Here is a 27,989-nt window from a genome sequence, read left to right as displayed (position 1 = left end):
GGCAGATGCCCCTCTGCCCCCCCCCCCCCCCACCCCAGCCTAGCCTGCCCCTGGCTGCTGGAAAAGGAATGTGGACACAGCACCAGGACTGGGTGAGGGCATGACCTGGGCAGATCTAGGAGGGTGTCCTAATTTTGCATTTGGAACCGTTAGGAGATGTAGTACAGCACCAGGGACATTTTAGCAAAATTTTATTTTTTGCTTTGATAAAACAAAATGTAATTCCACCTGTCCATACGTATCCAAGTAACAGATGAGACATCACTTAGTGTGAAAATGTGTTACAACGGCAAAGTACAATAATCAATGAAAGTCAACCACTATTTGACATGAGGACAAGCTAATAACATCTGTTTAGGAAGCAAAGAGCAGTGTATTCCCACAGTAATTGAACTGTTGACAGCGTATACAAGGATGCTAATTGTAGAAAGTAAAACACAGTATGCGTCTTTGGCTTTGAAATTAATTTTAGAGCCCTATGTACACCTTAATATGAGCAGTGTGGACTGAGCAGCACTTTTGACGTTTCATCAACTTTTTTTTTTTTTTCCCAAATCCTCTAGACTCCCACTTGAAACTAGAGCCTTCTGGTTTCTCCAATGTTCACCGATTCAGTCTATAGCTCACGTGTTTTCATACCCCAAGCTTTACACACTTCCTGTTCTTCATCATCTCCTTTCCCTGACTCTGAAATGCTGTGTGGTAAGTAACTGGTGGATGAGCAGATATTTCTACCCGTCCTCCACTTAGTTTGGTGGGAAACTTCAGGATGTGGTCTTAGCTGCTCAGCTGCCCCATCGTCTTGAGCAGCAGCTGGTTCTCTTCCTTTAGCCTCTGGTTCTCATCCTCGGCTCTCTTCATTTTCTACGACACAAATGATTACACCTTAGGAACTGTCTGAAAACCTGTGTGCATTTATTATATTACTTAAAATTACATTTTATAATTGTTATGTACTTTGCCCTATTCTATTCCATTCATTACTTGCTCTTTGGTGGTTCTTCGTCCTGCCAAAGGTGAACTGGGGGATAAGAAGCATATTTAGAAGGATATTCAGCTATATAACATTAGGCAATAGGCACTAAGTACCAGAAATAGACAAACACTTTATAGGGGGCAATAAAATACTTTTTCACCTCCCGCAATTCAATTCACATATTTTTCATGATTTTGTAAATATTTGCGACCACATCATTTTTTCATAATCAAAGAGGTCTCTAAACATTGCTCCTGAGTCTAGTAGCTCAGATCACCAGCCATTGTATATCTGGGCAGGGTCACATACATCTCCATAGGTGTGACTAATCAAACTGTGCCAGTATGGTGACATAAATGTAAATTTATCAGGACTTCTTTACAGACCTTATAATATACTTCCATATTCCACACATGTGGATAGCATCACAGCCTGGCTTAATATTAACAGTGTGTAAACCATTCTTGCATCACACTGAGGTCTCCCATATTAGGCTCAGATTCCCCAGTTTGTGTACCAATGTTAAATTCAGTGGAGTAGACAAGATTCATGGACTGGTGCCCAGCAAGGTTTCTTGTTTGACAGTGTAGACACAGACCCCCATGGAAACTATTTGTAGAGGTTACCACCAACAATGGTAAGATAGATCTTCTCTGTGATATGTCATGTTATTCTAGTGCAGATATTATCTCATGGAACATACCCAGACAGTACCACTTATTGTACAGAATGCAATCTAGACATGTAGGGCCTGGTTTAGAATTGTCCATTACTTGCACTTGCAGCCACCTGCGCCTGGAGAGACAGACCAGGGCTGTGACATGCAAGTAGAATCCAGTAGGGGGAGCACACATAAGTGTAGCAGGTTCCCTGGAGATGCTGCCTTGTTAGACTTAGTCACATCTCCAGATCTTAGGAGCTGTTTCTTTTGCCTGTATCTATGGATTTATGCAAAGATATGTGCTGGTGATGATGACTGCATCAATCTTTAGTGCTGGCTACTACCTTAGCAGGGGGACCAGAAGCTTGTGCAGTTTTTCAATTACATACTATGAGGGAACTATAGGTTCCAGTGGACCCTGGTTTCCAGGACATGCTGGCACTTGCAGTTCCATAGCTCAAGCATGCCTGGTGACTTGGCTGCTAGAGCTTGCAAGGTCTTGTAGTTTGACAACAATATTTAATATATACTTTTAACTTCTTACAGGGTCACAGTGCTGTTCAGAATTGAGTTGGTTGACTCTTGGGGTGGAAGGGGGGCATATTTTATGTGGTCCTGATTCTCCTAGGCATTTCAGACCCATGCTAACCAAGTCGGGGTTGGTTCACATAATGACAGGGTGACCACATGATGCGGGTCAAAGCCTGGTGTCAGTTACCGATTTTAAAGGATGACCCCCACTTGTTCATATGCTTTTTTGTGTATATGTTTGAATGATTTTTTTTTGCATGAAACTATAATATATGCCCAGAGCTATTTTATCTGCCAAACCTAAATCAGAAAACAATGTAGTTATGTTCAAGGGTTTAGAGGTGCAGCTTTCATTTATATACATGAGTTGGGAGCCTGCGTTCAACATGCAGAGTGGTACAGAAGCTTTACCTGAGTCAGGGTCTTCATTTCTTTTTGGAGAAGGAGCAGAGATTCCTCCTTGTCATTCAGCTGGGTGCTCACTTTGTTGTTCTCTTGTCTCTTGCCTCTAACTGCCTAATAAAACACAAACACAGCTCACAGTACCAATCAACCAATACCCTCCTGTTACCATTATGTAGCTGGAGGCTGACTTGACCATGAGCTATTATTCATTTACTGCTGTGTATGGACTGATGGGAACTTAATTAATATGGGGATTTGGCACAGTTGGGCTTTGAACAGTGACTGAAACAGTAATTCAAACCTACCCTTTTAATTCTGAAATGCCCATAGTAATTGTGTAGTAATGTTTTTATTGACAAAGAGCCTGATTCATTAAGGAACATAAGTACCATTAGGTGGCGTATTTTGTGCAAAATTGCTCTGCGAATGCTCAGAAACTGACTTTTCACCAATAAACGCAACCTTCAATTCATCCTTGAACGCAAATGACCCTTCCTACAGCCTACGATTTGAAGGTGGCAACTGTGGAGGGAAGAGGCGTATGCATGTAGTCAGTGTACAGGAAGGGAGTACTGATGTAGATGACACACGCATTCCTCCAATTCAAGCTCTTTGCATCCCTCAGGTACGTGATTAGCCATGTCACTGGCACCAGCTACATAGCAGGTGTAAGTTCCACTTGATAGTGATTACAGTCGCATATGAATGCCAGAACATGTGTTTGCAATTGCAAGCAACTGTATAAATGCATTTTATGTTCAGTAGGCTTTAACAACATCCTGATAAATGTATTACATGTAAAAAAAACAACTTTTTTTATTTTTATTATTTTTATTATTGTTTATATTATTAACAGGTATTAATGTGTTTTAATATTTATTTTTTTGTGTGCTCTGATAGGACTTTATTTTGCACACATAGGGGCCTGATTTATCAAAGCATGCACCTAAATCAGCTCTGCCCACTCCTGAATTCATCAAGGAATGGTTCTGAAGATGCGAATATGCCCTAACCCAACTATAAATCTGTCCTCACATTTTAAATTTACCCCCCCCCAATGCAATATGGTTTTGCCAAGGTGCAAATTTACTCCTTTTTATGCTTTGCTTTCCTTAGTGACTCAGGTCCATAATGATTTGTCTTTTTGTGCTATTATATGAAAACTTGACATTGACATACTCTAGATTGGCATACATTTGACAGTTATTCTATATATGCTGGAAACAGGTTTTGTGTCCACTAGTAGCTTTTCCCTAGGTCTCACTAATGTTTTAAAGAGGGCTTTAAATATAAAGTTTCTGCTCACCAAAAAACGTGGTGAATAATTAACTCTTACTGGAGAATTTACTGATCACAGTGCAGGGACTATAAAGATGGACCCAGGGTCGGACTACCCGCCGGGGAGCCGGGCTATATAGGCCCCGACCCTGATCGCTCCCCTCTTTGTTGGTGGGGGGGAGCGGACACTTTTAAAAAAAAAAACCATACTCACGTGATTGTGGCGCCGGCGCCCCTCCTTGCTCCTCTCTGCTCCGCCTGCACTGGATGTCGGGTGTGACGCCATTACGCCCGACGTTCAGTGAAGAGCGGTGCAGAGAGGAGTCTCAAAAAGACAGAAGAATAGAAGAAAAGAGAAGAAAGAAGCCGATAGAAAAGGTAAGTGAAGGAACGGGAGCAAAGATAGCATAGGGAGCATAGCAGAGTGTGAAGGGGGGAGCAAAGATAGCATGGCAGAGTGTGAAGAGGGGCAAAGGCAGCATGGCAGCGAGTGAAGGGGAAGCAAAGGCAGCATGGCAGCGAGTGAAGGGGGAGCAAAGACAGCATGTCAGAGAGTGAAGGGGGGCCACAGGCAGCATGGCAGAGTGGGAAGGGGGGTCAAAGCCAGCCTGGCAGAGGGTGAAAGGGGTCCAAAACAGCCTGGCAGAGGGTGAAGGGTGGCCAAAACAGCCTGGCATAGGGTGAATAGGGGTCAAAGCAGCATGGCAGAGTGTGAAGGGGGGCCAAAACAGCCTGGCATAGGGTGAATAGGGGCCAAAGCAGCATGGCAGAGTGTGAAGGGGGGCCAAAGCAGCCTGGCAGAGTGTGATGAAGGGGGGAGCAACAGCAGGATGGCAGAGTGTGATAAAGGGGAGCCAGAAGAAGAGGGAGTCAAAAGCAGCATGGAGGGAGCAGTGTGATCATAAGAAGGCACAGCATGGTGATGAAGGGGCACAGTAATGTGTGTGATGGCACAACGGGCTTGTGGCAATGTAATGTGTGTGTGGTAGGTGGTGGCTAACTAATGCGTGCTATTTTGTTTGTGGGGTGATGGTGGGGCAATTTAATTTTGTAGTGAGGACTATTAATTTAAGATGGGGTGGTTTGGGGGCTATTAATTGAATGTGGGGCTGAGTTTGAGGAGCATGAGGTCTATTTATTAAATGTGAATATATATTTTTTAATGGCAGTGACAATTGTGGGAAATAGGTATATTTATTATACGTAAATGCTATTAATCTACTGCTGGGGCTGTTTTGAGGGAGGGAAATAGGTTTATTTATTACATGGGAATACTATTACTTTAATATTGGGGCTGGAGGAAGGCCTAAGTATTAATCGTATTAATAATTTATTGATTTAACGCCGGGGCTGCTTGGAATTTTCTTTCATGTAGCACACAAATATCAACTTTAAATTTCAGTGTACAAATAAGCTATCAAGTATTTGTGTGCTACATGAAAAAAACAGTCAGTATTTAACTTATGTGCAAAACAGAATACTAATTTGCACCCCTTTCATTGTAACATGGTTTTGTCCAGGAGACTGAAATAAGATAACTCTCTTTATTTAAGATCCTTTATGAATCAGGCCCTAGATTTGTAAAGTGTAAGTTGAAGATAAAGATGACAAATCGTTGTCTATCATTGTCCATACCTTCTGAAGCTCCTCCATCCATGACTGTCTTGCTTTCAAGCTGTCATCTCTATTGTCTGAAGCTGGTGCATGAAAATGAATGTCTGACAATCTGAAATGGCACAGAAATAACATTATTAAATAATCTGCAGTTTATATATGTATTCTAAAAATGTGTGAGATAACCTCACTACCAAAGGCTGAATGGAAAGAGAAGGATCTATCGCAGAGCCTGCAGACTGTTGAGGCATGGTCTGGTAATGCAGAGCTTTGCGGCACCATGCTGGAGAAAAGTGATTAACCGACACTATTCTGTTTGGGGGAGGGTGAAACTAAATATGCAAATACATATTTACTACCGATACTATCTATATTTATATACAGTGATAAGTTCCTCTTAAAGTCTCCTAATTTTTAGATTCAGATATTAACTCAACACCACTTTGCCTTTGCACCTGTTTTCAGAAAGTCTCCCACCCCCCCCCCCCCACCCCCCCCCACACACACACACACACACACAGACACACACATACACTTTGGTTCTGCTATATAGTATTAAATACTTGTGTTATCCTTTACTTTTAAATAATGTTTTGACACATATCTTTTCCACCTTCAGGTCATGTTGTGAAGACATCACACACACTAAAGACAGACATTATGGACCTGATTCACAAAGGCAAGCTAAGCAAAAAAAAGAAGTACATTTTCTCCTGGACAAACCATGTTACAATGCAAGGGGTGCAAATTAGTTCACTATTTTGCATTTAAGGAAAATTCTGGCTGCTTTTTTCATGTAGTACACAAATACCTGTTAGCTTTATTTTTACACTGAAATTTAAAGTTGATCTTGGACATGCCATACTCCAACTATACATCTGTCCCCGCATTTTAAAATTTACCTCCAATGAAACATGGTTTTGCCAAGGTGCAAATTTACTCCTTTTTTTTCCTTTGCTTGCCTTAATGAATCAGGCCCTATGAACCTAAGTACTCATAACATATCTTTCAAACATGTAACATCTTTAAAGTTGTTCATGTGGAATGTGTTTTCCTACAAAATATTGTCACATTTTCAAATCCCATTATAAGGATATTTTTACTTTATTTTTTATTATTTTACTATTATTTTATTTTATAATTTTATTTATTTAATATTTTATTTTACTATTTTATTAGTTATTCATTTTATGAATATTTCTTGATTGGAATTTCAATTGCTTGATTGAAAAAAAATAGAATGGCTTCAAGAAGTTTGTTAGATAACCTACCAATCACAGGACAAACACATACCTGTTTGTTCCTTCAGATAGCCACACTTCCTGAGAAAACAGAATGAACAAATAAATTATATACTATAAATGTCTTCGGGAAATAAATTAGAATAGACAAGTCATTTGTTATTTTAATATCTGAAAATTGTACCTCTTGTATAAATTATAATGGTTTAATACATATTAGAAAATAATATACTTTACAAACAACTTTAAAATTGGAGGGTTCTGACAACAGAACTCTCTGATTCTAAAGCTATTTTGCACATATTTTTCACTACATAACTAACAAGGTAATCTGGTCACAGCAGCTATACACTGCCTAAAGCTGGGTACACACTATAGAATTTTCGACCAACTTTTTATGCCAAGTAATTTTACATGCGATTAATGGTCCGATCGCACGGTCAATGGACTGCATACACACTAGCCTTGTTTAGGACGATAGAGGGAAGAGCGGACGTCCCTTTAGTGACTTTTTACAGCCATGTTGTCGTGAGCAATGACTGTAATTTCGTACTCACTGTTGTGGATCGGTCGGAAACCTATACACACTACACAATGGAAACGAGATTGGAACGAAAATATTTAACGGTACGACCAACCAAATGAGGCGACAATCGTCCACTTGGGCAGACTTTCGACCATCGTGTCACAACACACACTGACCCGATTTTTGAACGAGCGGTCGTATGTCGGCTGATTGAGCCGATTATTGGACGAAAACCGTGTAGTGTGTACCTAGCTTAAATGACATCTACAGACTTCACAAAAATTAGTCATTATACTGTTTAGATAATCATATTAGAAGTCATCTTGAATCTCCACAGGCTGGGTAAAATAAATCATTTTGCATTCCTGTACTATTCAGGGGCGTCTCTAGGTCCTAGAAGCAGGTTCCTTGAGTCTCTATCTCCATGTCACAATTACCCTGTGACATATGTTAATACAGATTTTCTTTATTCACCACCTTCTTCTCTATGCTGGTGTGGGTGTAGGGGGGAGGGGTTAAACTTGTTTAGAGTATCGCCTATGGCCAATTAGATGCACTGTCACCTTACGTTTGACAAAGATTGAGCACTGCCAAGGCAACAATACTATGAGTGGACAATGTCAGAGGAGGAGAAGACTGGAGCAGGCACAAATGCTGGACATATTATCACAGCTGGGCATATTACTGATAATCTTACTACTGCTATGAATAGTATTGCCATATTGCTATAGCTGGATATTATAGCCTGGCATCTTACTATAATTAATCGTATTGTTGGCATAATACCATAACTGGGGATATTACTGTAGCTGGGAATATTACTATAGTTGACATATCGTTCGTATAAAACTGGTATCTAGAATTGGTTTCTATTCATCACTATGGCAGCAGTTGTGGCCCCTCACTTCAGGTACTGGCCTTGGTGGTTGAAATTAATAGCAGTATCCCAGGTTTAGTTAAGATCCTTAACATCTACATTCCATCATATATTAACCAGACTGCACCTTGGTGAATTGTACAGTAATTTCCTTACAATTTACATTACAGAACAAATTTAAGGAATTACTCTGATATTTGCACCTCCGACCACTAGAGGTCTCTGTATTCATAAACTTACCCTTAGATTTGCTGTTATCCAAGATGGTCAGAATGGCATCAAGGAAAATCCATCTTGGATCCTTTTTCCTGTTTGGGCCTATAATAGGCACTTCCTGGATCAGACATGTGCTTGAGTATTCTGCCTGTTCAGCTCCTGCTACTTGCTACACTTCCTTGCATCTGTGACTACCCACTTGTGTACCGACCCGGCAAACGTCTGACTACCCACTTGTGTAACGACCCGGCAAACGTCTGACTACCCATAACTCATATACTAGAAGACACAAAGGAGTTTGGCGACATTTTTGCATTCAAAAAATGTCGATAGCTAGCATGGAGGATCCTCCTCTGTTACCTCTCCAGCACCTTCACACCTCAATGACTCCTACCTTTGATTTCTTTGCTGAGTCAGAGAGGAAACCAGACCTGAAAAGTGCACCTGCCATCTTTGTTCAGCTCACAAAATGACTCGGTGTAGGGCACACATTAGAAATAGAGGAAATATACTGACAGTAAATAGTAAAGTGTAGGGAGATGAATAAGAACTATACTGTTCCTCCTTACCGGTGAAGGCTCATGAGATTGTTTCTCACCTGACTGACAGCTTCTTGCTCATTAGAATCATTATTTGCAGTAACATCTTCATTCTCATCAGGGTCCTAAAGAGTAACCATACGAGTTATTCACTAACAGCAACAAGTGTTCTTCTTCTAAATTAATCCATAAACTTACCAGATGTTTGCTATGAAGTGGCTGGGGTTACCCCACAATGGCATCGCTGATGTTTACAAAATGAAAGAGCTTGTAAAGACTTTCTGACATTTAAAAATATTATGGAACATTTGAGCATTTCTGGAAGGGGAATAAGACGGTGACGGTATACTGGGAAAGACATATTGTATAATGAAGAGCAATAATTTGGTGAGGCAGCTAAAGGGTGTGCTTATGTTTCTAGTGGGGTTATGTGTAGAGGAACGAGGAGTGTTCTCAGATGGTAGTCTGCCTGTGATAGCATCTATATGTCCGATTGGGGTTCTTCACTAGAATCATTGCAGCATTGCTGCTATTAAATAAGCTCTGGCTCTACTGCAGTTACAATGCTAAGTAGAGGAAGAGTGTGGTTTAATACCACACATTGTGGTCTGAATTTTTATATGGGGGAGTAATTCAGTGAAGAAAAGCTTGGATCCTCCACACACGCTGGATGATCACAGCTGACAGAGTGTCTTTGTCCTTTAAACCCCCCCCCCCCCCCTTCATCACCCACCCTCTGGGTCTGCACCTCATTTGGAGCCCCTCCTGTAGGAACATCCCACAGCATAGAGCTCTGGCAGGAAGGCAACCCAGGAAGAATTCTTGCACTGGCCACGGTCTACACAGTTGGAATCATGCAAGGCATCATGGCTCATGACTGGAGGAGAGAAGAGCCAGGGGAGATCTCGGTGAAAGAGTGCAGAAGATCAGGATCATACAGACACCCAATCATTGTGAGAAGTGGAGACCGAGTGTAGCTGCTTCTTTGGTCCCACAAGGGAGGGCATCTTAGGTCTGCAGACAGGTTGGTGTTAGAGGAGCAGAGGAGACCCAGGAACAGGTGTCAGCACTTGATAAACAGCTGTGTCAGGGGCCCTGAACTGGGATCAGGTATGGCTGTATCGGGAGGCACAACAAGTGAGGGTGGCAGATCACCATAACTCCCAGGTGCAGCATTCTATTCTTCACAAACTGATGTGGGACTGTGCAATGTGTGTGTCCGAGAGAGGGAGCCAGTGTTATTAATACAGGGGGTCATGATAAAAGCTCTTGTGCTTGTTGAGTGGATTCAGAGACTATGTGATGCATTATGAGGTAGCGGCCACTGCATCAGGCAATACAGTATGAATGTCATGGCCGTTCATTGCAACAAGTACTGTATCCTCATTGATGTTATAGCCCCAATAGAGTCAACCTATCAGGGACCAGGTAGTGGTTAGTGCAGGTATGTGGGTATAATATATGTGAGCAAGAGCACTCGGGTAGCACAGCCCTGTGAGTGAGCTTGGGGGGGATCAGCAAATGGAGGGGCAGGTAAATTATCTGACATAGCCAAGGGGACTCTATATGTTTGCTTTGAAGGGAAGCTTGAGGCCCACCTCAAACAGGAGGTTAAGTAAAAGGTTTGGAGAGATGAGTATGTGAAAATATTTTCTTTACTCCCGTTGGAACGATTTCATCTAGACCAAATGGGAAGGGACGAGAGCAGGAGAGAGGAGGATGATAGAAGTTATTAAAAAATTATTATTTCCAGGACAATGGGGAAGTTGTCACAGGCTTGTGATTTTGGCTATTGTGGTTTGCGAAAAGAGGCTGGCAAATTTTTCAGTTCTTTTTGGCTATATGGATACCAGTGGAGCAGAATATAGGGCTTTCGAGGGCCAGTACCAAGTATTGAAAACAGGGTAGCTGAACTTGTATTTTGCATGAAGATGGACAAGTTCTGTTGCCAAAGACAGGCAAACTCATTTGGAAGTAGTATTGGGACGGATGCTCTCCTCAGAGTTTAAAACTGAAGTTTTTCCAGTTGGCTCTTTCCGGGGGATTCTTTGGGGCATTGAGAATAGGATGAGTGATGAAGTTGAAGGAGCACCTGTTATAGATTAGAGTGCGGCTTTCCAACACTATAGTGGTATGATATGGGATGGTGGCAAGGAAATGCTGTCGGAATTACAGATTTTATAATGGTTTTCATAAGGCCAGGATACAAATGAACAGGATGATGTGAAAATATGTGACCCTCTACGAGTGCTTTGAGGCCAGTAAGCACCTGGCAACCATTGGAAGGCGAAGATAAATTATTTTAACAGTCATGTGGTACACCTGACCGAGATTGGTCTAGACATACAAAGCCTCGTTTAGAGATAAGAATAAATCTAGCTAGAGGGTACAGTTTTGCAAAATGTTGCTCTGTGCAGACAGATTTACAATTGGGAGGGAGCACATCCCAGATGACCTCTAAATCGAATGTTAAAGTAAATCTTGTCAGTATTTGTGTGCAGGCAATATTTTTCATGCATGCAAAAAAAGTATTTGCTCCCTTTGCATCACAACATGCTTTTCCTTGGAGTAATTGTGCACACTTTAGCTGGATTTGCTCTTAAATTTTAAATCGGAGCATGGTGTACGGGAAATCAGCATGGAGGGAAGAAAACCTTGTAAGTGATATGGATATTTTAAATCTGATTGCAGAAATTCAACGCTCACTGAATCTCTGCTTCAGTTTATGGTATTGGGGCCAAGTTTATTTACGGAGGGGATATCAAAAATTAGACAACTGATTTTAAATAAATCCCTCCCTGTCGCTAAATAGCAAATATATTAAATGACACAAGAAGGATCGGAAAATAAGTATTTTGTATATAAGAAACTCATCCAAAGAAGTTAATGCATTTACAAAGAAAAATTCAGGAGTAACATTGTGACTTTTTGCAACTTCAAGTGGTAGAGTATTAAAACTGCTAAATAATAAAAAATGAAATTTAAAGATCTGATTTTCCTATGTACAGTTTAGATTAAACAATAGCAACACATTTGGAATACCAGTTGGTCTTTTCACTTTCATCTGATTACATATTTCCACATTCTGTGTATATGTTAATATGGTAGACTACACACAAAGGTCTCTGGAGATCTTAAAAGGGCCTAAGATGTCATTAGTTATGAGTTATAAGTAGCAATTTAAGTTTCAACTGGGCTAAAGGAAAAAGCCATTGTGGTTAAGAAAGCAGTGTGGATGGAATGCTATAAGTTAAAACTCTATAATATATATATAGAAATGAAATAATATATCATTAATAAATATTAGGTCTGTAAATCCATCCAATCTGGTGGGTTCTCCATGTTTGCCGTGAGCCAACAATACTTTCCTTATCTCTGCCTATATGAAGAAAGCCTGTAGGAGTAAGAAACATATATATATAGGGAGAGTCACCAAAGTGGGGGACAACCTGGACTCCAGATAAGTAATATTTTGTCGTAATGTACCACTGAATGGTATTCCACTCAAAACTGAACTTTCATTTTTGCATGAAATAAGCCTGCATTAAGGTTTTTTTTTAATCTAGAAATGAGTCCTACAACTCTGAAAAGATAAAAAAAATTCTCACTTGCCTCTGATGGAATCATATTTACTACCCCAGTGGGTCGCCTCTTCTCCCTTAGTTTCCGTTTCTCAATTTGAGTACGATGCTTCTTCTGAGTACTCCCTTTTTTCTCCTTGGTTTTAGATGTTACTGGATCATGGGCTTCAACATCTGCAGACCCAAGAGACTGGATTTTGTTACTAACTGCTGTTACCTTTAATATCTCAACATCTTTTTCATGTTCTTGCCCAGCATGTGAGGCCCAGGTTTGTGTTTGGAGATCCACTTCTTGATGGACCTGTATCTCTATGGACTTACTCCCAACAAGGCTAGAGGAAGAGGAGCGAAGCCTCATTCTTTCTCTACGTGCCTTCCATTCTTCCAAAAATGGAACCTGCTCTGCACTGTTGCACTTGGTATCTCTTGACATCATTGGATTCTATAACAAAACCATTGAAAGTACAATCAATCACAGTAGCGTATCTCTTGACAGCATTGGATTCTATAACAAAACCATTGAAAGTACAATCACAGTAGCGTAAGTATAATATTATGGATAAAAAAGAAGTTTACATAAGCAATGGCCTGGGATGCATTATTAAATAAAGTTTGCTTGTTTGTTTTAGGAAAAATGCACATTTTTAAGATAGGATTTAACTAGACACATAGGACTGAGTCATTAAAGAGAGCAAAGCGAAAAAAGGAGTAAATTTGCACCTTGTTAAAACCATTTTGCATTGGAGCTGGAGGTACATTTAAAATGTGGGGACAAATTTATAGTTGGGATAGGGCATGTCCTAGATCAACTTTAAGTTTCAGTGTAAAAATAAAGCTAGCAAGTATTTGTGTGCTACATGACAAAGCAGTTAGTGTTTACCTTATGTGTAAAATTACAAACTAATTTGCACCCCTTGTATTATAACATGGTTTGTCCAGGATCACATTTACTCCTTTTTTGACTTGCCCATAGCATCTAATTTAATGTTGGATGGAAGTGCATCCGAGTGATGTCATTTTGCGCTTGATGTAAAAATTGTAGCACTGGGCATGTACATAACTTGCAGCAGTAATTTCATCCACATGTATCTGACACCTTCGGCATCTTGCACTTTCAAGACGGATATGGGCATTCATGTGCAAGTGGACTACAGTAAGAGTGTGGACAAGGTCTTTAGCTACACTATTTGAGATGCATTAGTATTTTGAGTTACGTGTATCTTTTAAATATATTATTTAGATGGCTGGAAAGTGTGCTTCTCGGAACAGAATATTTGTACAGGACCCATCTATGTGTGGTATTTAAGTTGCACATAGATATAGACTCAAAATACAGACATAAAAGCACACATCTGCAGACACATTCTGTGCATAGAGAAAACGTCTTTCCCTGTATACTTACAGCAAAGCATCTCTTCTAAATTCAAGACATACAGAAGTAAATTAGACAAAATATATTATTTAAAATATCAAACATTCTTCTATAAGTCCTGTATATAAATATTTATACGTGATTGTAAATAAATTGTGTGTGCAGTAGCAGTTATAAAAGGCTGTTGTAAAAACCCATTAGCATACACACAGCCCACTCATATTTACCTTACAGGACAGGAGGGTTGAGTTGAAGGATTAGATTTATAAGGTATATGTATATGGTATGTTATAAAATATGGTCATATTCCAAGAAGCCAATCTGTGTTAGGGAATATGTCCATATTTCTCTGCCTTCCCGCAATAGACAGGAATTTTCCATTTCTGAATTTCTCCTTTTTATTTTTTGCAAGAAACTCACTTCTATCATTTTATATTACTGTGTGTCACTTTATCTTAATTTTGATACATTAAGCATTGTGAGAATTTTCTCATATTAAGCCTCATGTAATAAGGTTATGTCTCTGTGTTCTTAACTAATTCATGTGCTAATTAAGCTTGGTCATATATAACTCCACATAGCTGAAGCGCAGGGTATTATACGGTTAATGATAACTCTGGTTGATTTAAAGTTTAATTATAGTGGGATATAACTTGTGATAGTATTTTGAGTTAAGTAGAGTAACCCAAGAACGGGATCTTTTGAAAATAAATCTTGGTGGTGGCAGTTTTTTGGATAAATAGTAAGTGTGTAATATAAAAAAGAGGATTTTAATCATTGCCATAGGTTGTAAGCTTGTGAGCAGCGCCTCCTTACCATTCTGACTGTCTCTATTTCCCTGTATTGTTTTATGTGTTTGTTCTCATTTGTAAAGCACTAAGGTATTTGCTGGCGCTAAGTAAATGATGATGATGATTGCTAGACAGACAAGGTGGGTTTGCCGTGATTAACTCTTTGTCACACACACGTCACACAGGCTCAGGTGACTGCTGTTTGTGACACCAACATGGAGTGCTGGCTACTGACATTAAGGAGAAGCAACCAACTGCTTCTCACCTGTGAAGCTGTTGGTTGCTGCTCTTCAATGTAAGTGATACGCTGGGATTGTGATACTGGGTTATATAACTGCTCAATACCACACTCCCACTCTTTTGACACCTCAACATCCCACCTTATAAGATAAGAAGCAGCCGAGATTCAGCTTTCATTTCTAAGGGTGGGCGCCACTTTCAAGTGGGTGAGGGGCAGCACCTAGGGTGCCTGTTAAGCTTCCTTCGAACCTGACCACAGTCTCACACAAGCCTACTACACTCATCTACCATGATGCTATGAACATTCTGATGATCTGATTGGCTACAGGTTGATTTATCCCCAGCAACTTCAGAAAACATTACACACAAACAGGAGATAAAAACTGACAAAAAAAAGGTGCTCACACCCTTATTAAATGAGCCGTAAAAATAGGGCATGTGTGCACACTCTTCAATGTTATTTATAGAGCTAAATTGTATTATTTATTCTATTTCTAAAGAATTTTCCTTACATTGATTGATACAAGCAAATCATACACCAACTGGAGGTATGTCAACTATCATTAGTTATACAGGGATAGTAGTACAACTGGCACCATTTATATAATGATACAATAAGAACCTGTTATGGATTAATTATTTCAGACTAGTCAACCCCTCCCCAGGCACCATACACCCCCCCTCCCCCGTCCCCATACACACACACACACACACACACACACACACACACACACACACACCACCACACTTTTTACATTGTTTGGACCTGGGGCAGGACAGCATCTTCTCTTCTTAGAAGCTGCCAACTCCTGCCCCTTCATGTCAGTGACCACCCCACAAAGGGATAAATAAGAACACTGGGGGACTGTGCAGCCCTCCTGACACTTAGGAGATTTGTCTTGACTGCTGGGAATATTGATAGTTATGTCCTGTTCACCATTGCTCTGCATACCACAGTGGGTGCTGGAGGTACAAGGGTGTTTTTCAAGGGAGGGTAGGGGAATGTGGACAGCCTAACATTTCAGAGGTGCCAGACATGCCCCTGAGAGGGCATCACCACACTCTCATTGTGGTGCAGTCATGCCTCTATCATGAGGTAGATACTCCGGTATTCCGATACCAAAACCTGTAATGTTGGGAAGCAAGGGAGGGCTGACAAATTTTAGCCCGGGGGGCAACACTTGACTCAGCATCCTATTTTAAAGGGAAAAAAATTCAGGTGGCCCAACCCATATGCCCCCCCTGCCCCCCAGCCCAGTCTGACCCTGTTGGGAAGTATGTAATATAAAGACTGCTATAATGAGATACATAATACTGGATGTACAGTTAAGATGAGCAATGTAAATGTAAGCACACATAAATAGAGTGTAATGTAACAAAGTGAGTAGCCTGAGTGTGTAAGATGCAGGTTGGGGAGAGGGGAATGATAGACACATACAGGTGGGGGGATGACTATAATGAATGAAGTAAGCAACCAAAAGACATGCATGTGAGTGAATAACAGAAACATACTTCGCCCGATTCATTAAGGAACCTAATGCCGATACTTGCCGTATTTTTCACTAAACTGAACTATACGCCTGAAAATGCAAGTGCATGCAATTCATCTTCGAGCGCAGAGGACACTTGCGACAGCCTATCATTTCATGGGCGGAACAGGTAGGGGAAAAGGAGTATGCACGCAGTCAATGTAACGCAAGGGCGTGCCAAGCGTGAGCGCATGCAGCAACATACGATTTAAGCTTTGGGCATCTCTAAGGTACGTGATTTTTACAAGTGATAGTGATGGCGATCGCGTTTGTACGTAGGACATATGTTTATAATCAGCAGCAAGTGTAGAAATGCATTTGATGTACAGGAGACATTAATAACATCATGATCAATGTATGTTATGGGGGGGATGAAAAAAAAAATTCAATATTTTTTCATTAATAACTTTTATTAACAGGTGAGAATAATTGAATGCTTTTTTTTCTGTGCGTTCGGCTGGGTCTTTATATTCCACATATGTATTGTACGTATCCTTCAATGTATTGTTACAGCAGAGCGTACCTAGACCCGAAGTCAACAAGAGACCTTTCTTCAGATCCACTTGCAGTTTAATACGGATTTACGTATTCCCGATTTACGCGCGTTTTGGAAAAACGCACATTATGTTCGTTTTGCATGCCTTGATGAATCAGGCCCAGAGTGTGTGTAGTATATGCATATACGTAGAGTCATGTGAGTATAATGCTGCCCATATGAGCAGTTTGCTGCTAGCTCTTTCTATGTATAATAAATTACCTAAGGAATACTGAATGGTGAAATAGTGTATATATGCAGGCAGAATAAAGGAGGCTTGCGGGAGCAGTGAGGTAAGCATACAGGTACGGTGATGTAAGCAAGTACCTAAGGTTATTTAAGCATACGAGTAAAGTGATTTGTGCATGTAGGGAAGATGACACATGTACCGTATTTCCCCATGTATAAGACGCACTTTTTTCCCAAAAATGTTGGGTCTCAAACCTGTGTGCGTCTTATACAGGGATAGCGGGGATGCAGGGGGGGGGGGGGGGGGGTCAGCGCTACAGGGGCAGAGTGGGGGGATTGAGGGGGAGTGGGGCAGCGTTACAAGGGCAGCAGTGGGGATCGAGGGGGAGCGGGCAGCGGGGGGGATCGAGGGGGAGCGGGGATCCAGGAGGAAGGGGACAGGCACAGTGGCAGCAGGGATCCAGGAGGAGGGGGACAGAGGCACAGTGGCAGCAGGGGGGGGGGGGGGGGGGGATTGATTGCAAGGAGAGTGCTGCTTGGCTGCTCTGATCACAATCAGAGCAGCCGGCCATTACACTCTCTCTGCCTTTTTTGACAGCTACCGTAATATATATTTTTTTCAAATTTCGGGGCCAAAATTAAGGTGCGTCTTATACATGGGGAAATACGGTATTTCTTTAAGAAGATGTATATATGTAACGAAGGTGATCTAAATGTTTAAATAAGGTGATATAACCATGCATATAAGAGCAAGTAAGCATATGGTTATGATGATGTTGGTATGCTGATAAGTTAATGTAAGTATGCATACAGGTATTAGGTAAGGTGAGATATGCTAATAAGATGTAAGCATGTAGGTAAGGTGATGTAAGCTTGATGTAAGCATGTTGATAATATCATGTAAGCATGCAGGTATAGCCATGTAAATGTGTGTGATAATGGTTTATCGATAAGGTGATGTAAACATGCATATGAGTGGAAGTAAGCATGTGGGTTTGGTGATGTAGGTATTCTGATAAGATGATGTAAGTATGCAGGTAAAGTTATATAGATATGTGGATAAGATTATGTAAGTATGCAGGTAAGGTGATATAGGTATACTGATATGATGATGTAAGAGTACAGGTAAAGTGATATAGATATGTAGATAAGATTATGTAAGTATGCAGGTAAGGTGGTGTAGGTATACTGATATGATGATGTAAGAGTACAGGTAAAGTGATATAGTTATGTGGATAAGATTATGTAAGTATCATCATCATCATTTATTTATTTATATAGCGCCAACATATTCTGTAGCGCTTTACAATTGGGGACAAACATAGTAAACTAATAAACAAACTGGGTAAAACAGACAAAGAGGTGAGAAGGCCCTGCTCCCAAGCTTACAATCTATTGGACAATGGGAGTTTTACACATGCAGGTAAGGTGATATAGGTATACTGATATGATGTAAGAGTACAGGTAAAGTGATATAGAAATGCGGATAATATTATATAAGTATGCAAGTAAGGCAATGTGGGTAGGAAGATGTAACGGTACAGGTAAAGTGATATAGATATGCGGGTAAGACTATATAAGTATCACCATCAACATCATTATCAACATATATTTATATAGCGCCAGCAAATTCCGTAGCGCTTTACAATTGGGAACAAACAGGAATAAAACAATACTGGGTAATACATACAGACAGAGAGGTAAGAGAACCCTGCTCGCTAGCTTACAATCTATGGGTATGCAGGTAAGGTGATATAGGTATACTGATATGATGTAAGAGTACAGGTAAAGTGATATAGATATGTAGATAAGATTATGTAAGTATGCAGGTAAGGTGATATAGGTATACTGATATGATGTAAGAGTACAGGTAAAGTGATATAGATATGTAGATAAGATTATGTAAGTATGCAGGTAAGGTGATATAGGTATACTGATATGATGTAAGGATGCAGGTAAAGTGATATAGATATGTGGATAAGATTATGTAAGTATGCAGGTAAGGTGCAGATCACGTTGGTGCATACAAGGTGACTTGAGGTTTCTGCATGTCATGAAGGTGATGTAAGCTTATTGATAAGGTAATCATGCAAATGGATGTAAGCATTTGACCATGGTGATCTGCTCATGTAGTTGAGATGATATAAATTTACAGGTAATAAGATGTAAGCATGAAGTCAAGGTGGTGTAACATGTAAACATGTAGGTATGCAATAAGGGCAATATAAACATGAAGACAGAATGATAAAAAAAAAAATATACATGTAAGTTTAATGGCTGAATGAGTATAGTGAAAAATAAGGTTTTGGTTATTTTAATCATGCAGGTATAATAATGTAAGTATACAGTGATGTAACTATACAGGTACTGGGATGTACAGTAATCAAGCAGGTACAGTCATGTACAGAAAACATGCAGCTGCTGTCATAGATGTATACAGGATAAATACTGTACAGTAATTAAGCAGGTACAGTAATATAAATATACCGTTACAATGAGGTAAATGTAGAGACACAATGATAAGCAGTAATTGTGCAAGTTTAGTGGTGGAAATATACAGTGATGTAGATACACAGGTGCAGCAATCTAATCATGCATGTAGTGATGTAAGTAATCAGGTATAGTGATGTAATCATGCAGGTAAAGTGATGTAAGTAAACAGGTATAGTGATGTAATCATGCAGGTAGTGCTGTAAGTAAACAGGTATAGTGATGTAATAATACAGGTAAAGTGATGTAAGTAAACAGGTATAGTGATGTAATCATGCAGGTAGTGCTGTAAGTAAACAGGTATAGTGATGTAATAATACAGGTAAAGTGATGTAAGTAAACAGGTATAGTGAAGTAATAATACAGGTAAAGTGATGTAAGTAAACAGGTATAGTGATGTAATAATACAGGTAAAGTGATGTAAGTAAACAGGTATGGTGATGTAATCATGCAGGTAGTGCTGTAAGTAAACAGGTATAGTGATGTAATAATACAGGTAAAGTGATGTAAGTAAACAGGTATGGTGATGTAATCATGCAGGTAGTGCTGTAAGTAAACAGGTATAGTGATGTAATAATACAGGTAAAGTGATGTAAGTAAACAGGTATAGTGATGTAATCATGCAGGTAGTGCTGTAAGTAAACAGGTATAGTGATGTAATAATACAGGTAAAGTGATGTAAGTAAACAGGTATAGTGATGTAATCATGCAGGTAGTGATGTAAGTAAACAGGTATAGTGATGTAATAATACAGGTAAAGTGATGTAAGTAAACAGGTATAGTGATGTAATCATGCAGGTAGTGATGTAAGTAAACAGGTATAGTGATGTAATAATACAGGTAAAGTGATGTAAGTAAACAGGTATAGTGATGTAATCATGCAGGTAGTGATGTAAGTAAACAGGTATAGTGATGTAATAATACAGGTAAAGTGATGTAAGTAAACAGGTATAGTGATGTAATCATGCAGGTAGTGATGTAAGTAATCAGGTATAGTGATGTAATCATGCAGGTAAAGTGATGTAAGTAAACAGGTATAGTGATGTAATCATGCAGGTAGTGCTGTAAGTAAACAGGTATAGTGATGTAATCATGCAGGTAGTGATGTAAGTAAACAGGTATAGTGATGTAATAATACAGGTAAAGTGATGTAAGTAAACAGGTATAGTGATGTAATCATGCAGGTAGTGATGTAAGTAAACAGGTATAGTGATGTAATAATACAGGTAAAGTGATGTAAGTAAACAGGTATGGTGATGTAATCATGCAGGTAGTGCTGTAAGTAAACAGGTATAGTGATGTAATAATACAGGTAAAGTGATGTAAGTAAACAGGTATAGTGATGTAATCATGCAGGTAGTGCTGTAAGTAAACAGGTATAGTGATGTAATAATACAGGTAAAGTGATGTAAGTAAACAGGTATAGTGATGTAATCATGCAGGTAGTGATGTAAGTAAACAGGTATAGTGATGTAATAATACAGGTAAAGTGATGTAAGTAAACAGGTATGGTGATGTAATCATGCAGGTAGTGATGTAAGTAAACAAGTATAGTGATGTAATAATACAGGTAAAGTGATGTAAGTAAACAGGTATAGTGATGTAATCATGCAGGTAAAGTAATGTAAGTAAACAGGTATAGTGATGTAATAATACAGGTAAAGTGATGTAAGTAAACAGGTATAGTGATGTAATCATGCAGGTAAAGTAATGTAAGTAAACAGGTATAGTGATGTAATAATACAGGTAAAGTGATGTAAGTAATCAGGTATAGTGATGTAATCATGCAGGTAGTGATGTAAGTAAACAGGTATAGTGATGTAATAATACAGGTAAAGTAATGTAAGTAAACAGGTATAGTGATGTAATAATACAGGTAAAGTAATGTAAGTAAACAGGTATAGTGATGTAATAATACAGGTAAAGTGATGTAAGTAATCAGGTATAGTGATGTAATCATGCAGGTAGTGATGTAAGTAAACAGGTATAGTGATGTAATAATACAGGTAAAGTAATGTAAGTAAACAGGTATAGTGATGTAATAATACAGGTAAAGTGATGTAAGTAATCAGGTATAGTGATGTAATCATGCAGGTAGTGATGTAAGTAAACAGGTATAGTGATGTAATCATGCAGGTAGTGATGTAAGTAAACAGGTATAGTGATGTAATCATGCAGGTAGTGATGTAAGTAAACAGGTATAGTGATGTAATCATGCAGGTAGTGATGTAAGTAATCAGGTATAGTGATGTAATAATACAGGTAAAGTGATGTAAGTAAACAGGTATAGTGATGTAATCATGCAGGTAGTGATGTAAGTAATCAGGTATAGTGATGTAATAATACAGGTAAAGTGATGTAAGTAAACAGGTATAGTGATGTAATCATGCAGGTAGTGATGTAAGTAAACAGGTATAGTGATGTAATCATGCAGATAGTGATGTAAGTAAACAGGTATAGTGATGTAATCATGCAGGTAGTGATGTAAGTAAACAGGTATAGTGATGTAATAATACAGGTAAAGTGATGTAAGTAAACAGGTATAGTGATGTAATAATACAGGTAAAGTAATGTAAGTAAACAGGTATAATGATGTAATCATGCAGGTAGTGATGTAAGTAAACAGGTATAGTGATGTAATCATGCAGGTAGTGCTGTAAGTAAACAGGTATAGTGATGTAATAATACAGGTAAAGTGATGTAAGTAAACAGGTATAGTGATGTAATCATGCAGGTAGTGATGTAAGTAAACAGGTATAGTGATGTAATAATACAGGTAAAGTGATGTAAGTAAACAGGTATGGTGATGTAATCATGGAGGTAGTGATGTAAGTAAACAGGTATAGTGATGTAATAATACAGGTAAAGTGATGTAAGTAAACAGGTATAGTGATGTAATCATGCAGGTAAAGTAATGTAAGTAAACAGGTATAGTGATGTAATCATGCAGGTAGTGATGTAAGTAAACAGGTATAGTGATGTAATCATGCAGGTAGTGATGTAAGTAATCAGGTATAGTGATGTAATAATACAGGTAAAGTGATGTAAGTAAACAGGTATAGTGATGTAATCATGCAGGTAAAGTAATGTAAGTAAACAGGTATAGTGATGTAATAATACAGGTAAAGTGATGTAAGTAATCAGGTATAGTGATGTAATCATGCAGGTAGTGATGTAAGTAAACAGGTATAGTGATGTAATAATACAGGTAAAGTAATGTAAGTAAACAGGTATAGTGATGTAATAATACAGGTAAAGTGATGTAAGTAATCAGGTATAGTGATGTAATCATGCAGGTAGTGATGTAAGTAAACAGGTATAGTGATGTAATCATGCAGGTAGTGATGTAAGTAAACAGGTATAGTGATGTAATAATACAGGTAAAGTAATGTAAGTAAACAGGTATAGTGATGTAATAATACAGGTAAAGTGATGTAAGTAAACAGGTATAGTGATGTAATAATACAGGTAAAGTAATGTAAGTAAACAGGTATAATGATGTAATCATGCAGGTAAAGTGATGTAAGTAATCAGTTATAGTGATGTAATCATGCAGGTAAAGTGATGTAAGTAAACAGGTATAGTGATGTAATCATGCAGGTATAGTGATGTAAGTAATCAGGTATAGTGATGTAATAATACAGGTAAAGTGATGTAAGTAAACAGGTATAGTGATGTAATAATACAGGTAAAGTAATGTAAGTAAACAGGTATAATGATGTAATCATGCAGGTAAAGTAATGTAAGTAAACAGGTATAGTGATGTAATAATACAGGTAAAGTAATGTAAGTAAACAGGTATAGTGATGTAATAATACAGGTAAAGTGATGTAAGTAAACAGGTATAGTGATGTAATCATGCAGGTAGTGATGTAAGTAAACAGGTATAATGATGTAATCATGCAGGTAGTGATGCAATCATGCAGGTAAAGTGATGTAAGTAAACAGGTATAGTGATGTAATCATGCAGGTAGTGATGTAAGTAAACAGGTATAGTGATGTAATCATGCAGGTAAAGTGATGTAAGTAAACAGGTATAGTGATGTAATCATGCAGGTAGTGATGCAATCATGCAGGTAAAGTGATGTAAGTAAACAGGTATAGTGATGTAATCATGCAGGTATAGTGATGTAAGTAATCAGGTATAGTGATGTAATCATGCAGGTAGTGATGTAAGTAAACAGGTATAATGATGTAATCATGCAGGTAAAGTGATGTAAGTAAACAGGTATAGTGATGTAATCATGCAGGTAAAGTGATGTAAGTAATCAGGTATAGTGATGTAATCATGCAGGTAGTGATGTAAGTAAACAGGTATAGTGATGTAATAATACAGGTAAAGTGATGTAAGTAATCAGGTATAGTGATGTAATCATGCAGGTAGTGATGTAAGTAATCAGGTATAGTGATGTAATCATGCAGGTAAAGTAATGTAAGTAAACAGGTATAGTGATGTAATCATGCAGGTAGTGATGTAAGTAAACAGGTATAGTGATGTAATCATGCAGGTAGTGATGTAAGTAAACAGGTATAGTGATGTAATAATACAGGTAAAGTGATGTAAGTAAACAGGTATAGTGATGTAATAATACAGGTAAAGTGATGTAAGTAAACAGGTATAGTGATGTAATCATGCAGGTAGTGATGTAAGTAATCAGGTATAGTGATGTAATAATACAGGTAAAGTGATGTAAGTAAACAGGTATGGTGATGTAATCATGCAGGTAAAGTGATGTAAGTAAACAGGTATAGTGATGTAATCATGCAGGTAGTGATGTAAGTAAACAGGTATAGTGATGTAATCATGCAGGTAGTGATGTAAGTAAACAGGTATAGTGATGTAATCATGCAGGTAGTGATGTAAGTAAACAGGTATAGTGATGTAATCATGCAGGTGAAGTGATGTAAGTAAACAGGTATAGTGATGTAATCATGCAGGTAGTGATGTAAGTAAACATGTATAGTGATGTAATCATGCAGGTAAAGTGAAGGGTGAGAGGGTGATGCAAGCATACAGGTGGATCACTATTAATGGGTTGCCCAGTGGATAATGCAGAAATAGTGTGATTGATGGTGTTAAAATGAATCAAGTAAAGGGGCAAATGACCCCATGTCTGATACCTCCTTGATGGAGAGAGGATCCCTCTGCTTCCGCCTGCAGTGTGGGAACTCCCTGGGGGAGGAGTGAGACCCCCTGCCCGAAGCTGTGCAGATCAGACACTGCTTCCCAGAGGACCAGAAACCTCTGATCCTAACAGGAGGAGCCTCACAAACCCTCTCCCCCTCCCTCACTCCCCAGACTCCTTATATAGGAACGTGCCTGGGATTTGGCATACTTCGTTTCCAAAGGCAGTGAATCATTTCCTTCATTTAACAAAAATGGGAGAAAGCTCCTGATGATTGCTGTTTAAATTTAGATCAGATTTCTCTCTTTCCAAAAAAAACAAAATATAAAAAAAAAATTGTTGTAGCTGCAGGAGTCAGCAAGTGCATGCAGACTGAGGATTCGGGAGAAGGGGGTAGAGATGTAAAGTGTATGTAGACATCTCTTGGTGCACATTCAGTGTGTGAGCTGTGAGATACCACATCTGACACAACAAGAGCCATTGACCTTGTTCATTTCAACCGAATCAAGTGTTTAAAACCTGCAGCTCTTGAACTGTAACAAACTTCGTTCTTAACTAGTCTAAAGCTGGAAAACATATTCTTATCATAAGTAGCCTCAGTCATCCTAGTAATAATGACCTGTCACAGACTTCTCTTGTATTTGAATTCTCTACATTCATAGAAACTTTTATGTTCATGAATGTGCCTTTAATATTTCTTTCTTGTGAATGATTCTTTACTCCTATCAAAGTTTGTTCGACAGCACAATTTCTGTACTGTAAAGTGTCACTCAATTCCATTAATCTCTGCATCTAGCTTATTACAAACAGAATAAAGCCCCCAAACTCTCCAAACCACCCTCCTTAACACACACCATAACTTTAACCTTGCCCTCAGCCCCAGTTATTTTAAGTTACATTTTTATTTACATTAGTTGATCCCTGTAATCCTGTTTTGCAATAAAGCACAGGGGTCTGTCTAATATAATCCTTATTAATTCTCCTTCCCGAAAAAGATTCCTCATGGAAAAAAGTCTAAATTAACCCATCATATGTTTCACGGAGTGCTTTAGGCAATTCTCACTATGGCAGGGATGTTTTTACTGTATCTTCACAGAGAGCTGCAACACTAGAGCAGAAATGTTCAGAAAATACTTTTTCTGATTTATTTTTTTATAAATATCCCTCATGCAGCAGTGAAACAATCACCTTCATTGGAGGTTTTAATAGCTAGGTAAACATTAAAGAATGTGTCGGACGAAGCGGGAGGGGGGTTGTTTCAAAGTGAACAATGGCAATAAATCTAGCCACACAAGCACATATCTAAAAGGCCAGATTGTTAGGCCATACGGTTTTTTTAATCTATTGACCCACATATCTTTTAGTGCAGGGGGACACAAGCTTTTTTTGTCTGTTGGTCACATTGGAAAATTTGATACTAATTTGATGAAGCTGCAATAAAATGTTACCTTGCTTAAAAATGTAAAATATTTAGAATGCACTATAGGAAAAGAGGAGCCTCTTTGCAGTTAAGTCATACTAATTTACTCTGCGGCAGTCCCAGTGGTGATAGAGAAGTGATGGACGGGACGTGGTATTGACACGTTGGAGGTGTAGCCATGTCACATAGATAGTATGGTTTGGTCCTCCCCTGTAACACATTTAGGGGTATATTTAAGAAACCACGGTAGTACACTATCGTGCACTTACCGTGTAAATTAGGCCACCATGTCTCCTACGCAAATTTATTAAAGGTGCATCGCAGCAGATATCATGGATATCTGCTGCTCTGCACTCCTCATCGTTTTTGCGAGCAGTCACCATACAATAGTATGGTGACTGCTCCCTCTTGCAATCTAACAAGTTCCGAAAAATATTTTTTTTCGGGAACTTGTCTTGATAATGTACGCCAGCTGAAGCTGGCGTACATTATCATAAATGAGATATCTCAGTGCTGTCAGCTCTGCTCCGAATAGCAGAGCAGAGCCCTCCCTGTCAATCACCGCTCGCTCTCTGCAACTATAGTTGCAGAGATCGAGCGAGATGTTTGTGCGCATGTCCAGTTCTTAGAACTGTACATGCGCAATTGCTGAAAGAAGAAGAGTGAAGAGAACGAGGAGGTGATCCAGGGACATCGCGTTCCGAAGAGGCGGGTAAGTATGATTTTTTTTATCACAGAAACAGCAGTTTTTCGGAACTGCTGTTTCTGTGCTGGGTTGTACATAAATGTGAGAAATAGTTCAATCCTTATCATTGCGATAAGGATTGAAAACTATTTTTCACTTTATGTTAATATTGATAAATGTGCCCCTTAGTTCCTTCTCACCTCTATAGCACATTTCTTCTCCCCACCCCTGACCTGTAGTACATGTCTACATTCAGCCCTCCCGTGGAGCACATCTCCTCCACATTCAGGCTCGCTGTCTGCATTATTACTATCACTCTATGTACCTGTCCTGAGCTGGCTCCTAAGCACAGGTATTGAAAATGAGACTTTGTTCATGCCCCAGTCGCAAGACTAAGCTAAAATTTTCAAACTTTCAATTTTGCGAAATTGGGATGACTGTGGAAGAGGCAGCAAATCAGAGTGCAATTGATTGATTCTCATTTACTGTCAGACTGTCTATCTTCACTGTCTTAGTTCCAATGCTCACAGCCACAGTGAGACCCAGTGAATTGCGGGATCAGACACATACAATGAGATCCGGGACACCTGAACAGAAACACTACTGCAATATTTCTGTCCAGGTGTCCCGGGTCCATCTGCATCTGTACTATTTACTGTGAGCCGCAAAATATGACCTTTATAGACCTTCTATAGGTTGTGCATCTACAGTCATGGCCAAAAGTTTTGAGAATGACACAAATATTGGTTTTCACAAAGTTTGTTAGATTAGTGTTTTTAGACCTTTTTGTCAGATGTTGCTTTTGTTGACAATTACATTAAGTTTATGCAAAGAATCAATATATGCAGTGTTGACCCTTACTTTTGAAGACCTCTGCAATTCACCCTGGCATGCTGTCAATCAACTTCTGGGCCACATACTGACTGATGGCCGATCATTATTGCCTAATCAATGTTTGTCAGAATTTGTGGGTTTTATTTATGTTTGTCCATCTGCCTCTTGAGGATTGACCACAAGTTCTCAATGGGATTAAGGTCTGAGGAGTTTCCTGGCCATGGACCCAAAATTTGATGTTTGATCCCCGAGCCACTTAGTTATCACTTTTGCCTTATGGAAAGATGCTCCATCATGCTGGAAAGGGCATTGTTCATCACAAAACTGTTCTTG

General features: G+C 39.1%; 1 protein-coding gene across 1 annotated transcript; it reads right to left on the bottom strand.

Annotated features, from left to right (window-relative positions):
• Window positions 1–50: 50 nt before the first annotated feature.
• Window positions 51–24,856, bottom strand: LOC142103775 (PRKC apoptosis WT1 regulator protein-like). The gene is made up of 7 exons (XM_075187971.1): window positions 24,713–24,856; window positions 12,477–12,887; window positions 8,924–8,989; window positions 6,759–6,787; window positions 5,487–5,577; window positions 2,580–2,684; window positions 51–864 (listed from the first exon to the last, which is right to left on the bottom strand). The coding sequence occupies exons 2-7, from the start codon at window positions 12,879–12,881 to the stop codon at window positions 778–780; spliced, it is 783 nt and encodes a 260-aa protein (XP_075044072.1). The 5' UTR covers window positions 12,882–12,887; window positions 24,713–24,856; the 3' UTR covers window positions 51–777.
• Window positions 24,857–27,989: the final 3,133 nt, after the last annotated feature.

Source organism: Mixophyes fleayi, chromosome 10, assembly GCF_038048845.1.
Source record: "Mixophyes fleayi isolate aMixFle1 chromosome 10, aMixFle1.hap1, whole genome shotgun sequence".
NCBI lineage: Eukaryota > Metazoa > Chordata > Amphibia > Anura > Limnodynastidae > Mixophyes > Mixophyes fleayi.
Note: the sequence above shows the minus strand (reverse complement) of the source record. Positions and strands in the feature narration are given on the sequence as shown.

Excerpts from the sequence above, each read along its gene's own strand:
- LOC142103775 (XM_075187971.1), bottom strand. The coding sequence starts at position 12,881 with ATGATGTCAAGAGATACCAAGTGCAACAGTGCAGAGCAGGTTCCATTT. Across the intron at positions 6,788-8,923 it reads AGCAAGAAGCTGTCAGTCAG|GAAGTGTGGCTATCTGAAGG; the intron begins GTGAGAAACAAT and ends CTGTTTTCTCAG. Across the intron at positions 865-2,579 it reads AAATGAAGACCCTGACTCAG|AAAATGAAGAGAGCCGAGGA; the intron begins GTAAAGCTTCTG and ends TTTGTGTCGTAG.